The sequence below is a fragment of the Epinephelus lanceolatus genome, chromosome 9 (assembly GCF_041903045.1).
Source record: "Epinephelus lanceolatus isolate andai-2023 chromosome 9, ASM4190304v1, whole genome shotgun sequence".
In the NCBI taxonomy this organism is placed as follows: domain Eukaryota; kingdom Metazoa; phylum Chordata; class Actinopteri; order Perciformes; family Serranidae; genus Epinephelus; species Epinephelus lanceolatus.
Window position 1 is genome coordinate 31,420,534 of NC_135742.1, and position 14,105 is coordinate 31,434,638.

At 40.3% G+C, this 14,105-nt stretch overlaps 1 protein-coding gene across 1 annotated transcript; it reads left to right on the forward strand.

Moving 5' to 3' along the window:
* The first annotated feature begins 1,008 nt into the window (after positions 1 to 1,008).
* On the forward strand, positions 1,009 to 8,890 carry cyp1d1 (cytochrome P450, family 1, subfamily D, polypeptide 1). The gene is made up of 8 exons (XM_033620048.2): positions 1,009 to 1,093; positions 1,270 to 1,561; positions 1,652 to 2,272; positions 3,094 to 3,217; positions 3,334 to 3,423; positions 6,199 to 6,322; positions 6,406 to 6,492; positions 6,657 to 8,890. The coding sequence occupies exons 2-8, from the start codon at positions 1,292 to 1,294 to the stop codon at positions 6,937 to 6,939; spliced, it is 1,599 nt and encodes a 532-aa protein (XP_033475939.1). The 5' UTR covers positions 1,009 to 1,093; positions 1,270 to 1,291; the 3' UTR covers positions 6,940 to 8,890.
* Positions 8,891 to 14,105: the final 5,215 nt, after the last annotated feature.

The following is a 14,105-nucleotide window of genomic DNA, read 5'->3' on the forward strand; positions in this document are numbered from 1 at the left end:
AGGAAAGGGAAAGAGAGAACTTAGAAAAGAAAGAAACTTTGATAGCTTTGATAATCAGATTAAAGGCCACAAGATACATATAGCAAAATAAAAGAAATTAAAGCTGCTGAAGTGAAAGGAAAAATAAATCTGTTAAACTGACAATCAGTTTTTTCACATACTATATATTACCAGCAGTAGCTTGCAATGTTTATATTAATCTTTTATTGTGTGGGTGTGACAAAGAGGTGTAGATTTAGCTTTTATTTAAACCAGTATATGATTTTGCACTTGATTGGAATACATTGTGAGGTGTTCCTATTGTTTTGTCCACACTTCCTGAAGTGTTGTGGTTATGAGTTGGCTGATGCCTAAAGCCTTAGAGCACTGACCTCAGTCCAAACTGTAGAGGACATGGAGTCAGTCTAAGCAGATGGAGAGCGCCCCCTTGTGACACATTACAGAAATTACATTGTTCATAAAACAATTTTGGGGTCTGTGAGGAAGGAAGTACTCTGATCCTTTAATTGAACAGAAATGCTAATATCACAATATTTTATTCGGTAGAGGTAAAAGTTCTGAATTCAAGTTGAAATGTTCTGAAAGTATATTAATCTGTGGATAGTACAGTTTCAGGGTTTTTACAAACAATGTTTTGTTGGCCTTCTTTCCATTCATGTATATTTTAAAAACACATTTCATAAAGTATAAGTCCCTGAAGATCCTTTTCAAATGCCTATGCACCGCAACAACCAGCCTGCAACTTTGTGAGGGACAGAGGGAACAGGAGAGGAGGGGCCCTTGTTGTGAATGGTTCCGGTCTGCGGTCAAATGGGCCGATGCGGTCACTGGCTGGCCGGGCAGGACTCATCCTTCACCCTGAGCCAAGTTTCTCGCCATGTGCGCCTCTCTATTGTGAGCGGGCAGCAGCTCCCTCTGCAGGGGGCCCGGCCGCTGCTGAAAGGGACGTCCCGTACAGTGTGCTACTCTCATCAACAAGTTCCCGAGGATCAGACCTCAAACTTCTTCCAGCTGAGTATTTTGGTCTCTGCTCTGCTCTCTGTTGTCCGGCTCTCTACTTTTTTACACTCAAAGTTACAGAGGATACAGCGAAGTGAGTTTTCTATCGAAATTGTTTGCCATATTGTTTTCTTTCTTTCTGTTTCTATTTTAGTTTTTTAAATATTTTGAGCACCAGTCACAACGTCTTCATTTAGAGTAATCCAGTGGGACCAAGTTCTGACTTTCACCTTGTCTTTTAACAGTCTTTCCCCCCTCTCTCTCTCACAGTATTTAGAGTTTACCTGGCAGGATGAGACTGTCGTTTGGGACGCTGCCCATCAAGGAGAACCCTGATACTTCTCTGTCCAGTGTCACTGTTGCTCTGTGTCTTCTCACCCTCCTCCTGATGGCCCTCAGGGGCCGAAAGAGCCACCACCACCACTCCCGATTGGACCACACAAAATATCCCCCTCCTCCTGGCCCCACGCCGTGGCCCCTTGTCGGCAATCTGCTCCAGATGGGGGACCAGATTCATCTTTCTCTAACCCGCTTGAGGCTCCAGTATGGCGATGTTTTCAAGGTATAGACAGTAAAATGTGTCGGAAAGTTTCAGCTGGACAGAGGAGAAAGTATTTATTCATTCAATCATGTGTTCATTCTTTGACTCTAGATGCGTCTTGGCTCTTTGACTGTTGTCGTCCTGAGTGGATACACCACCATCAGACAGGCACTGGTTCGGCAAGGAGAAGCTTTTGCTGGGCGTCCTGACCTATTCACCTTCTCTGCCGTAGCCAACGGGACCAGTATGACCTTCAGTGAGAAGTATGGACCAGCTTGGATGCTCCATAAGAAGCTGTGCAAGAACGCCCTCAGGTCTTTCTCCCAGGCTGAGCCCAGAGGTTCTGGTGCCACCTGCCTGCTAGAGGAGCACGTCTGTGCTGAAGCAGCAGAGATGGTGGAGGTGATTCGGGAACAGGCTGCTGCTAAAGGGGAAATGGGCCATGATATGACGGATATAGATCCAGTGATGCCCCTGGTAACCTCGGTGGCAAATGTTGTCTGTGCCCTCTGTTTTGGGAAAAGGTACGACTACAACGACAAGGAATTCCTCACTATTGTTCACATCAACAACGAGGTCCTGAGGATCTTTGCAGCTGGGAACCTGGCTGATTTTTTCCCTGTGTTCCGCTACTTTCCAAGTCCATCTCTAAGGAAGATGGTCCAACACATTCATAGGATGAATGGATTCATGGAGCGTAGCATTGAGGAACATATCAACACTTTTGATAAGGTATGGAGGCCAGCAAGATGCACTTGTAGACCAGAATTTAGTGGAGAGAAAGGGAAGGAGACCCCAAAAGGAAATGCAAAATCACACTGACACATTACAGTATAATCAACCATTGCTGTCTTGCAAGATGAGGTTGTGTTTTAATTTCACACTTGCACTGGTGATTGGTAGCTGCTAAGGAAGGTAAAGTCAAAGTCTTCACATTTTAAGGGTTTTTAGGTAAATACAGTGCAAAAGGGACAATAGTTTCACATGCCTACCCAGACCAAGCCATCACAACGATTTGTTGAATAACACAATACTGCATTATCATGACAAACTGATCACTGGTTTCATGAATATTATCTTAACCTCAGCCAGTCTAGTGCACAGTGACCACAACTTACAAACAGAATATTTTCAGGACAGCCTAACGTGGTGGAGGGTGTGTCTGTTGTTTTTCTTATATCTGTCTCACTAATTTGCTGTTCACTATTTAATCTGACATTGCACTCATACAGTAGTAGCTGTGAGTGCAACTGTAGCCAAAAAAATAACAAACAAGTTCCCTGGGAGGGACCTTTGTTCTTGTGCAGAGTGGCTAAAACGTTCGCACGAACTCTAATTAGGAATTAGCATCCCACTGGAAGGCACGCGTCGTACCATAACTGATTACTGTCTCTTCCCTAATAAACTTTGAACCTCTATATTTGCATAATCATTAACTGCCCGATAGTTAATTCAGATACCTTGATGTTTCAGTGACAGTGATTTAAGAATGACAGCAACACAATCAATGTTAAATTTCCTCCTATGTTGTAAACGTGTGTGTGTGATTGCAGAACTGTATACGGGACATAACAGACGCTCTGATTGCACTTTGTGAGGACAGAGAAGAAAATAAGGATTCATCTGAGCTCTCCAACTCTCAGATCATCCACACTGTCATAGATATCTTTGGAGCAGGTGAGCCACACTGGAAGTTTCACTTATATTATCAAATAGTGACATTCAGTTGATCATATTCATAAAGATGATTACTGTTGTTTCACTGTGACTGTGTTGTTTGTGGTTTTCTAAAGGATTTGACACCATCATTGCTGGTTTACAGTGGAGCCTGTTGTACCTGATCAAGTATCCTGACATCCAGGACAGAATACACCAAGAGATAGGTACCATCTTATGTTAACGTATGACCAATCTCTCCTTTTTATTGTATACCAATGTGATTCTTTACTAATTGGCATATTTCAGAGCATTACTGCATTCATCTTATCTAATGAGAAAGAATTTGTGCTACGCTGGGTAGCAAGGGCCCGTCCAGTGTCCGTCTCATGAATGACTCATTCTCATTGTCCAGGAATAGAAGGTCACTCATTAATGATTAACGCATCACTAATAAGCCAACAGTTGTGGCTGGTAGTTCATTATTGATGTGCCAAAACTACTAAATTTAGAGGAGGTGTTGCTTCACATACAGAGGCTCTTAATATTTGAGATAGGAACTAGATACAGAGATCAATAAAAACTGTTGCTATTATCTGTTTAAATATCTTCCAAAAGTCTATAGAAGTAATGTCTTTACCCACACAATGTTCATCTGTATATCAATTACTCACCATATGTTATGTTGAAGAGAACTTTGTTTTTCTGGCATGCCTCCACAGTGAACGAAGAACCCAAAAATGGAAAAAAAAATCTTGATGAATTTAAGTTAAAGGCGCTGCGTTTTAACAATAATCTCTAATCAAAACATCTCTTAACAAACGCATACACTACTTATGCAGTGTAATATAAGTCTCAATAATCCAGTCATATGCTAAGTATTTACTTTATACTGCACAAGCTGTGTGACAGTTTGCAAACTGATGTTTCGATATAGTTTTGCTGCTGTTAAATGCAACCCCCTTTTACTCTAATTCATCAAGACTTTTCTCCGTTCATTTACCATGGAGGCATGTGAGAAAAGCGCAGATTTCTTTCCTCTTCAAATCCAACATGACACAGAGTGAAAACTGATATACAAATGATCATTTTGTGGATGAAGTATTCTTTTAGGGATACAATTAGGTGGAAATGCATCTCTTTATAACAGATTCATCATCATTATGATCACTTGAGTAGCCCGGCATATGATGACATCTGCTGGGTATCAAAACTTCAGGCAGATTCTGTGTAATAAAAACCCAACAGTGGCCAACCAGAGTGCCCTTGCCGAACAGACACAGCCCGACAGCCACCAGAGAAACTCACAAAAGATCAGACCAATTTGCTGACGCCAGAGCTACTTTTGAAGTGGGTTGACAGAACTGGTGCTGTCTGTTCTGAGGCACGTTGCATTTTCACAGGGAGAGAGACAGAGAGAGAGAGAGAGAGAGAGAGAGAGAGAGGGAGGGAGACAGTAAGAGGAGACAGCATGAATCAGAGAGGGAGGCACAAACAGCCACAAAAAAGAAAGAAAGAAAAAAGAAAGAAAGGTTAGAGAGTTGTTCCAGACTGACACAAAGGAGGTAACACGCAAGGGACACTATGTGATCGCACATAGTTTGAAATACTTCACTTACTCATCACCTCAATTAATTGTAAATTAACACAATAAATTGACTGTGAAGTTTTTATTCTCCTGTTTACAGTAAAGCTCACCATTTTGCTGGAATCCTTATTAGTGAATGAGTGATTGATTTTTAATTAATCTGAAAGATGAGCATAATTTGTTCAGTAATTGTAATAATTTGTGAAGTCGCATGTTAAAAACTCAAAACATTCAACCCATCTCAGGCCTTTTAAACCCTGGTGAACTGAAAAGTGCAACTCAATTTAACAGACAGTGAACTTTTGACTTGTTTTGAAATCTAGAATGAAAACTAATGACAGTGCAATTATATCAGAAACCTACCATAGAGCTAAAGAGTGATTTGATGTCATTGTAGATCCCAACTTCAAAGGCTCTACTGGCCAATCACTGACTTAACCTGCATCCTAGTTCAGAGGCTATATCCTAGTAGACTCCATTATCTTACTCTGCCCATAAAGGCTGTAAATGTATCAGCGTTTGTTTTTTTAACCTGAGACATGTTAATCAGATCCTGATAGCTTCCCAAAAGTAATCAGCTATCATGGAATACTGAGCCCTAGTTTACCCCTTATGTCAGCCAATTCGTCTTCTGTTGAAAAGGAAGCTGCAACCTCCAGGGCTGAAAAAAGGAAATTAATGAAAAACTGCAGTTCCTCTAATGGCCACTTGAGGCTGGCTCCAGAAACAAGTCAGTCTCCATAGGCAACCATGTTAAAATACCGAGCTTTACAGCAGAAATAGACATGTTTACAGCCTGGAACAAGAGACAGTTTTGGTCTCTATAGCTAATTTCAGCATTCATGACAACTGCACAGGGGTGAATTGTATATAATTTACCCATTTACATTTGTTTAAGGCTTAGGCTAGTTATGCATAATTGAGGGCGTGCTGCTTTGAGTGACAGGCTGTCTGCCGATAGTGTTCACAGTTTCTCAGTCAGATCCACCCCTTGCTCATCCACAGCTCCACCCTCTCATCCAAATATGGATGTTTCTGGCTCATCAAACATGAGTCCACAAATCAATGGGTCACGTCATTTTGTTTTATACAGTCTATACTGAAAAGCTACGGTGAAAACCTTAGAAATGTTTGACCTTCCAAATTGCACATGAGTGCACATTCTGTTTTGGTCTTTGTGAGGACAGACCATCACATTTGGGAAAGTAGTTGAAGAGCCTTCAGGTCCTTAGAGGGACATACCTGTCCCGGGCTGCATTCTCCAGACCGAAAACTGGGATACAGATTAAGTTTCAGGAGTGTAAAAGAGCACGTAAAGTTAAGAGTTGCACAGAGCACAGAAAAGTGACTTCAAAACTGCCAAGTTCTCCATAAATTTCTAATGGGTTTCTGTGTTTTTTCTTTTCTTTTGAAGACAACCACATTGGCACAGCCAGACTGCCCAGGTTTTCAGATAAGCCCAAGATGCCTTTCACAGAAGCGTTCATATATGAGGTGTTTCGCCATGCTTCATACGTCCCTTTCACAATTCCTCACTGGTAAGTCTGTAGTTTTCTTTGCAGTACATTCATGTGTACAGCTGTATGTATTGTTGTTAAAACTCTGGTTTTGTCCCCTTCAGTACTACGAGAAACATCACCCTGAACGGATATTACATTCCTAAAGACACATGTGTCTTCATTAACCAGTATCAAGTCAATCATGATATGTGAGTAGCCGCAAGAATTCATTACTACATTATGACTTTGAGTTTGACTTTTAAAAGACTATTGTATCAGTAAGAGTGAAGTGTTTCCACGTCCTCTTTAAGACAATAATGTGTTTTCTGTTTGATTGCTTCACTGATCTTCATGTTGTTTTGCTCTGTCCCAGTGATCTTTGGGGTGACCCGGACACATTTCGTCCTGATCGCTTTCTGAGTCCCTCAGGACTCCTCAACAAGGAGCTGACGGAGAAGGTCCTCATCTTTGGCATGGGCAAGAGACGCTGTCTTGGTGATGGATTTGCACGTTTGGAGATGTTTATCTTTCTCACCACGCTGCTCCATGGGCTGCAGATTGCAAATGTTCCAGGGCAGGAGTTGGATCTCAGCACCGATTTTGGCCTGACTATGAAACCGCGACCGTACAGGATTACCATCGCCTCAAGGTTTTAGATCCAATGATGTGGATGTCTTGGAGTATTACATCACAAATTCTAATTATCATTATTATTATTATTATTATTATTATTGTTATTAGCCACCATATTTGGCTAACTATAAAGGGACAGCTCACCCCAAAATCAACAATACATATTTTTTGTTTTACCTGTAGTGTTATTTATCAACCTAGATTGTTTTTGATGGGAGTTGCTGATTGTTGGCGATATCAGCCATTGAGATGTCTACCTTCTCCAATACAATGGAACAGTACAAGATATAAACATGTGGTGTCCTCCTCGGTTAAACTGTAACATTAGCTAGCTCAGTGGTGCTAGGTGAGCTAGCAGTAGATGCACACTTCTTTCTGCAAGGTGATACAGTTGGTGGATGTAGTTTGGTAGAAGGAAAATAGTTCCTACATGAAGCTGCTCACAACAAGGTCTGTGGATTATCTTGAGTAACCGCGTCATGATTTCAGGTAAAAGACATTTCTGTTAAGTTTTTCAAATGTATTTTGTCGCAAGCCACATGCCATCTAGTTTCATTATACTGGAGAGAAAGCAGGCATGGCTGTTATCTCCAGTATTAGGCCATTCACACCAAAACAATCTAGATTGATAAATAGCACTACAGGTTAGAGGAAAAATATGTATTTTTGATTCTGGGGTGTACTGCCCCTTTAATAACGCCACAGAGACACAGTACTTCTTATACTATTGTTCACCGACTGGAGTTTCTGTTTTGGCAAATGTGCAAAAGGGAAATGTATGTACATATGTGTTTCTAAAATATTGAAAATTAGCTAGACATAGCATTAAATATGAACTAACATCATGTTAGTATTGAACACAATATTTTTTGACAATGGAGGGTCATTCAAAGTGCTTTTACGCCCGTACTTAAAAAGGGTAGAGTCCCTCCGCCTTCCTGTCCCACCATATTAAAAATGAAACTAGCCTGAAAACAGCCCCTCATTAAAACCCTTTATCTTAAGTTATTAGTCACAGTTAACACTGAGGGAGGGAGAGAGAGGGTGTTTCAGATTGATGATCAGCGCTTCAGGCCTCAAACTGTGTTCACACAGGGTTCATCCTCACTCTCGTCGGCCCTCTTCTCCTCCTCCTTGCTTCAACTTCTCTCCTCTAACTCTCCTATCTCCTTCTCATCAGTTCGATTCCTTTCATCTCCTCATCCCCCTCATGTCCTCATCTACTTCCAGTCCTTATCCCTAGGTCCTCCTCCTCCTCTTTTATCGTAGCTTCAAGGCAAACAATGTTGAGCTAACTCATCTGCTCCCATCTCCAAAGTCTCCCCCAGTGGCTCTCTGAGGAATGGCGCAAAACTATATATTAAGATATACAAGTCTTTTTGAACATCCTCCCCCTCGCCCATCAGTACTGTGACCTCCCACACACTCAGATTAGACACAGTCCCAGACATCTTTGAGGGCGGTAAAGAGGACAGCAGAGTGTGAAATCAGGCATTTCTAATTTTATAAGCTGAATGTAAAGAAGCATGGCAATATGCGTGTGGACAAAAGAGAAGTCGGGCAGAATCACTTATGGGAACTTCATCCTTAAATGGAAAGTTTGAAAGTTGCATTGCCTCATGTCACCTGTGTCTCAGCCGAAAAGTTGCAGTTGAACACACCATAAAGACTAGAGCCAACTGCCGGCTAGCACATATGTTCTGCACCTGCATGAGGAAGTCACTCTCCATACCAGCAGATGGCGGTAGTCTGTAATCGTCATTTAAAAGTAGAAACTGGAAGATCAACAGGACTGATTCAAGATGAATGGTAGCCAGTTAGCACATTAACAACAGAACTACAATGTTTAAAGAACAAAGCATATTAATCGTGCACCAGTGAAAAATAGCACAAACAAGGGCGAACCATTTCTGCTTACGTGCTCAATGGCTAAAACAAAATAATCTTACCTAATAAAACATTTTTGTTTCGATCTCACGCCCTCTATGTTTCCTTTCCTCACTTAAGTTTCTCTCCTTGTGCGTTAAGTTAAACTGCTAATTGGATTGATTTCATTCACTGACAGGCTCCACAGTCTCTGTTGCTGATTTAAGGACCTGAATCATCTGTAAGAAAGACGTCAAGGGCTGACTAGTGCCGACGGTGCAGGACACACTGCCAAAACTAAGGCCACAGATGGTCAAGCGACCGTCCGACATTGACTGACGGCCGATCGTCGGGTTGGTGTGTCTGGGCCCTCAGAGACACAGGCCTCCAGTGTCGGCCAGCGAGTTGTTAAACTTGAATAATAGGATGCTGAAGAATTACTTCAACCCCCAAATGATAATTTGTGTATTAAATACTCACTCTGTGTTACATTGAATTCATGATAAACGCCTGCACCATAAATGAAAAATCCAAAAATACAGAATATTCCTGATGGGTTCACATTTAACAGCAGTAAAACTATATAAAAACTCTATATAATAATATAATATCACACAACTCATGCAGTATAATCCAAGTCTCATTTATTGACATAGGAGACACCCAGTGTCCAGCAATTCAATTTTTGACATAAAGAAAATATCTAGATTCTGGATTTTTCAGTGAGGGAGGAGGAATGGAAGCAATTTGAAAACATGTCTGAAGGGGATCTTAAAGGTAGGATCTGGAGGATTTTCAAACAAAACAAAATATAGACATATACAAATGAAATCCTGCTTAATCATCACCTATGGGCTTCTACTCATGTGTGGTGGTGACTCTGTTTGCAGAGCTCCTGCCCTTTAACTGTATTTTGATGTTTTTGTGAGCTCGGACCGCTTCTGGGCGGAGATTTCCCCAGCCAATGAGAGAGCACAGGTGCCGTGCCCAAGCGTGTCCGAGCGCGAGCCTTGCCTGAACCTCTTCTGTGAAGCCTTCTTCCATACCTCCGGGCTCCGTACACCCGGGAGAGCTGAGCCTGATAGGAGGGGCTGAATTTGAATGTGTGTTTACAAACAGCAACTGGAAAATCCTCCAGACCCTACTTTTAAAAATGTTTGGTGTCTAACTTTGACAATGAATAGCTGTTATTATTCCACTGCAGAGAATACTGATTCAGTGGGCCCTACATTGGTTAACCCAATGTCAAAGAAAGTTATTGATATTGATTTAGGGTTGGCCCACCTCTTTTGTCCAGACTCTTTGTAGTTTTGAGTGAAATGTCTCAACAACTGTTTGAGATATATTTTCTTCCCGTTTTAAAAAATGTTAATGACTGTAAACACGTTATATTACCTCATGAAAGTTTTATTCAAAGTGCTTAAAGTATCTGCACTATCATCAGTATAATCAATAATGTCATCAGACTTTGTTGAATTTTTTTTAAATGAGGGAAATAATAGGAAATAATTATAAAAAGTGGCACCAATAGTTTCTTGTTAAGAAAAAAAGTACTAAAATATTTAAGTACTGTCAAGTAAAACTGTATTTTGAATGTCAGCTGTTAACTATTTCTTGGTATGGTGAAAAATAAAAATAAATGCTTGACTTCTGTGTTGCACTGTTAATATTTTTATTTGTCATCATCTTCATCTAATCATCTCCATTATAAGAGGGAGTTTCATTAATAAGTGGAAGTTAGCAAAAGTGATACCAATTTTTAATTTGATTTGAATTTGAACACTGAAGAAAACGTTATTGTGTTAATTTATTGACACTTTCACTGCTCTGACTGATGCTCTTTTTTGTTAAAGATAAATGTGCATAGTACACATATAAGCTGATATATACATGACAATCATAATCATAATCCTGTCGATTGGCGGCGGAGCTCATGATCATAATTATTTATATCTCTGCGCCCACTGGATTAAAAATGGTGGCTCTGCCTTTTATTTACTTGTTGCCATGGTGAACTGTAATAATCGGACCTCCATTGATGATGGCGTTTTTCATTTACTGTGCATGAGCTTCACTCAGAGTGAACATAATCAGAGATGATTGAGCGGACTCTGATCAACTGATCAGTTTTCCATCTCAGGGTCCATCAACTCAGAGTTCAGGGTTAGACTCAGAGTTGTTAAACCTGTTTTCTGCAATAGACCCCAGGTTCTGGAGCAGGTTTTCAGATGTATGCAGATGATACAGTCATATACATAGCAGAAAAACGCCTTACCCTCAGTGTTAAGAAAAGTGTACTGGTTTGCTTTTCTTCAAGGCTCAGTCCTCAACAGTGGTCACTGAGTTAAATCCAAAAATTAATGAGCAAAGTACTGAACAGATTTCGGAGGTAAAATATCTTGGCCTTATATTAGATTCCCGCCTAAGATTTTAGAGGCACATCAAAATGGTGAGAAAGGTTGCAAAAGCAAACTGACATACATCAATTCAATTCATCCATCAATTTATTTGTCACATATAGATTATATAAAATACAATTTCAGTGAAATGTAATCCTGTCAATTCCCTTAATTTGTGCATTAAACAAAGACTATTTGTGAATATAAAATTGGGCAGTCCCCATTTAGACTTATTTAAGACTACCTACCATTTCATGCTGCAAATAGTTTCAAGCACTCTGTGATCTTTTCACACCCAAGTTATTGTGTAACCTCTTAAGCATAAGCAACATCTGCAACAACCATGATGATATACAGTTGAACAATTTTGGACAGGAAGCCGATGGGATTACGTCATTGAGAATTGCAAGAAGCTCTCACATAAATCCTCATTTGTACAAACAGCAACATGTGGAATTCTTTACCTGCTGAACTCAAGCTGGATCCAGATTCGCATCATTTTAAATTGGTCACGTAGTCATGAATGAAGGATGTAGTGCTCCTTGTTTTATGGTGCTTTATTGTATCAGAGTTTGTGTCTTTTACTGTTCTGTCTGTGTTTTCTTGTTGGGTACTGAGTTTTGTGTCCTTAAAAGTATACCTGCAGGATTTTCCTAAAAAAACAATGCATAGACTCATATAGAAGTATTCCCTCTCAATCCTCGCTTATGACCCACTAGAAGTATGTGGCAGTATATTTTTCTGCAGAGACTCTGCCATCTGCCTGGGTTTTCTTATTTTCCTCTATTTTCTGGATGTTTATGGGCATGTACTTCCACAGCGCTCAGGTGAGGTTGGGGCTTAAGGTAAGCAGTGGCCGTCAAAGAGGCGCAGTGCAGTAAAAATGCAAACAGAATGAGGTGAAACGCTAAATGAGAATGAACCTGTGATTGGCTTTGACTTTGGCTAGCGAGCATGTTCGCAAACAGTCACAGACAACCCTGCACAGTGTACCTTAAATGTATGTGTTTATTGTTGAGTTAGTATTTTAACGTTAAGTTAAGTGTTTTAAGGCCCATCTAGGGACGGGCATTGCAGTTTAGCTAAGGCTATAAATGCTGTTGTGTGCCATCGTTTTATGCTACATACTTGTCCATTTACAATAAACATTAAATATAATTACTAAGCTAAATATATATTTTAAAAGTTCTTATTGTAGAGGTACTATAACTCACAATAACCTCAATAAAAAGCCACTGCTGTCTCATGACAGACGGCACTCAGCCATTTACTGTACTAAAGACATCATTCCCAGTTTGCCTGTGTGTGGTCAGGCATACAAAGCATTTACCGTGCTGGATTGGTTTGTGTTGATTAATTAACAAAACACACCAAGAGGATGAGACCTCGGCCCCCTCATCAACCATGTTCCCTCTCCATGTGCTCTCTGTGTCTTTGTCTCTCACTTTGTTCTAGTCCACAGAGCCCACAGTATGATTTAAACAATGGCCGTCATTAAAGAATAACAAATCACACTGAACATGTGCTGAGTGGCAGCTGATCTAAAGCAGCCAATAAAACACGGCACACAAAGCTAGGAATCATGGCTCTAATGTGGCGTAACAAAGAGAAGCACTTGAGGGGCCCGCGGTATAGATTAAAAATGCTGAACAATTAAAATTGGGCCCAATTGCAGACAAAAGACGGTCTTCTTATAGAAACTGTTATGCCTCATCAGCCCCTGACATGTCACCCTGGATCAAACAATTTATGTTTGAAGCCTCGACTGTGACTGTTATAGTCTGAGCAAATCAGTGAGACAAAAAATAATAAACACCAGAATCAATCTCTCTCTGCTAAATTATTTCTTCTTCACATAGCCACCTATACAAATAAGTACCACATAAACAAAAAAGGGAAATAAAATCTTGGTGGCTTGGTTCCTATAAATTCCAAAAAGCTGCTATTTTCCCTACAAACTCTGCAGCAAGTTTTAATACATTAGTCTTTAGTTTAATTCATGAAGCTCTAATTTTAGTAAACCCGCTACCCGCCTGAAAAAAGAAAACAACAACAACAATAACAACCGGACAGGGCCTTTGCGTGTTTGAGAGTGTCCATTCCCAGCCATGGGGTATGACCCCGTTATGGTGTAGGAACAGGTCATGGGCACTGGAGACTTAACCTGAATGGGCTACAAACTCGTTGCCTTTTCCCACATACAATAGGAGTGCAAACTGATTGACCAACTGACTATTTGCCTCTTCAGTTACACGTGGGGCCCTGTATTGTGGGGGCCTCATTCTATAGACCAAGGCAGGCAGCGCCGATTAACAAACTGCACGCAATCCCCTGAATGCAGCTGTCAGTGCTGCTACAGTTATGTCACCCATCCCTCCATGTGACTTAATTAAACATTCAGATGACTAATATGCTACTTTTACTGGTCCAAACAATCCCAGTTCAACACTTTACTCAGTGGTGGAGTGTAACTAAATACATTTACTTAAGTATAGTACTTGGGTAAATGTAATGTAATGTAAGTTTGAGGTATTTGTACTTTACTTACGTTCTCTTACTGTATATGCAATTTCTACTCCACTACAGTTAGCCAACGCTTTTAGTTACTAGATATTAATAAAGAATATAATGGACTAATACATTATGATTTATTACTATCGACTGAGATAAGACTTTATTGATGCAGGGATTCACAAGCTACCCAGCAGTATATACTGTAAAGTTATTAAAATTAGCTCCATCTTTACCAGCTGCAACATTGTAGTGATGCACTCATCACTTCATCAATAATTATAATACAATGATAAAACATAGTATTATTCTGAAATGGCCCAATCTGCATGATGAGTACTTTCACTTTGGTTCTTTAAATATTTAACACTTTTGAACTAAATGCACTTTTATGTATGAGAGAATATTTCTAC

Bases quoted from the DNA above. Each gene is read 5' to 3' on its own strand.
- cyp1d1 (XM_033620048.2), top strand. From the start codon at position 1,292: ATGAGACTGTCGTTTGGGACGCTGCCCATCAAGGAGAACCCTGATACT. The intron at 1,562-1,651 runs GTATAGACAGTA...CTTTGACTCTAG, and splicing joins AGTATGGCGATGTTTTCAAG to ATGCGTCTTGGCTCTTTGAC. The intron at 3,218-3,333 runs GTGAGCCACACT...GGTTTTCTAAAG, and splicing joins CATAGATATCTTTGGAGCAG to GATTTGACACCATCATTGCT.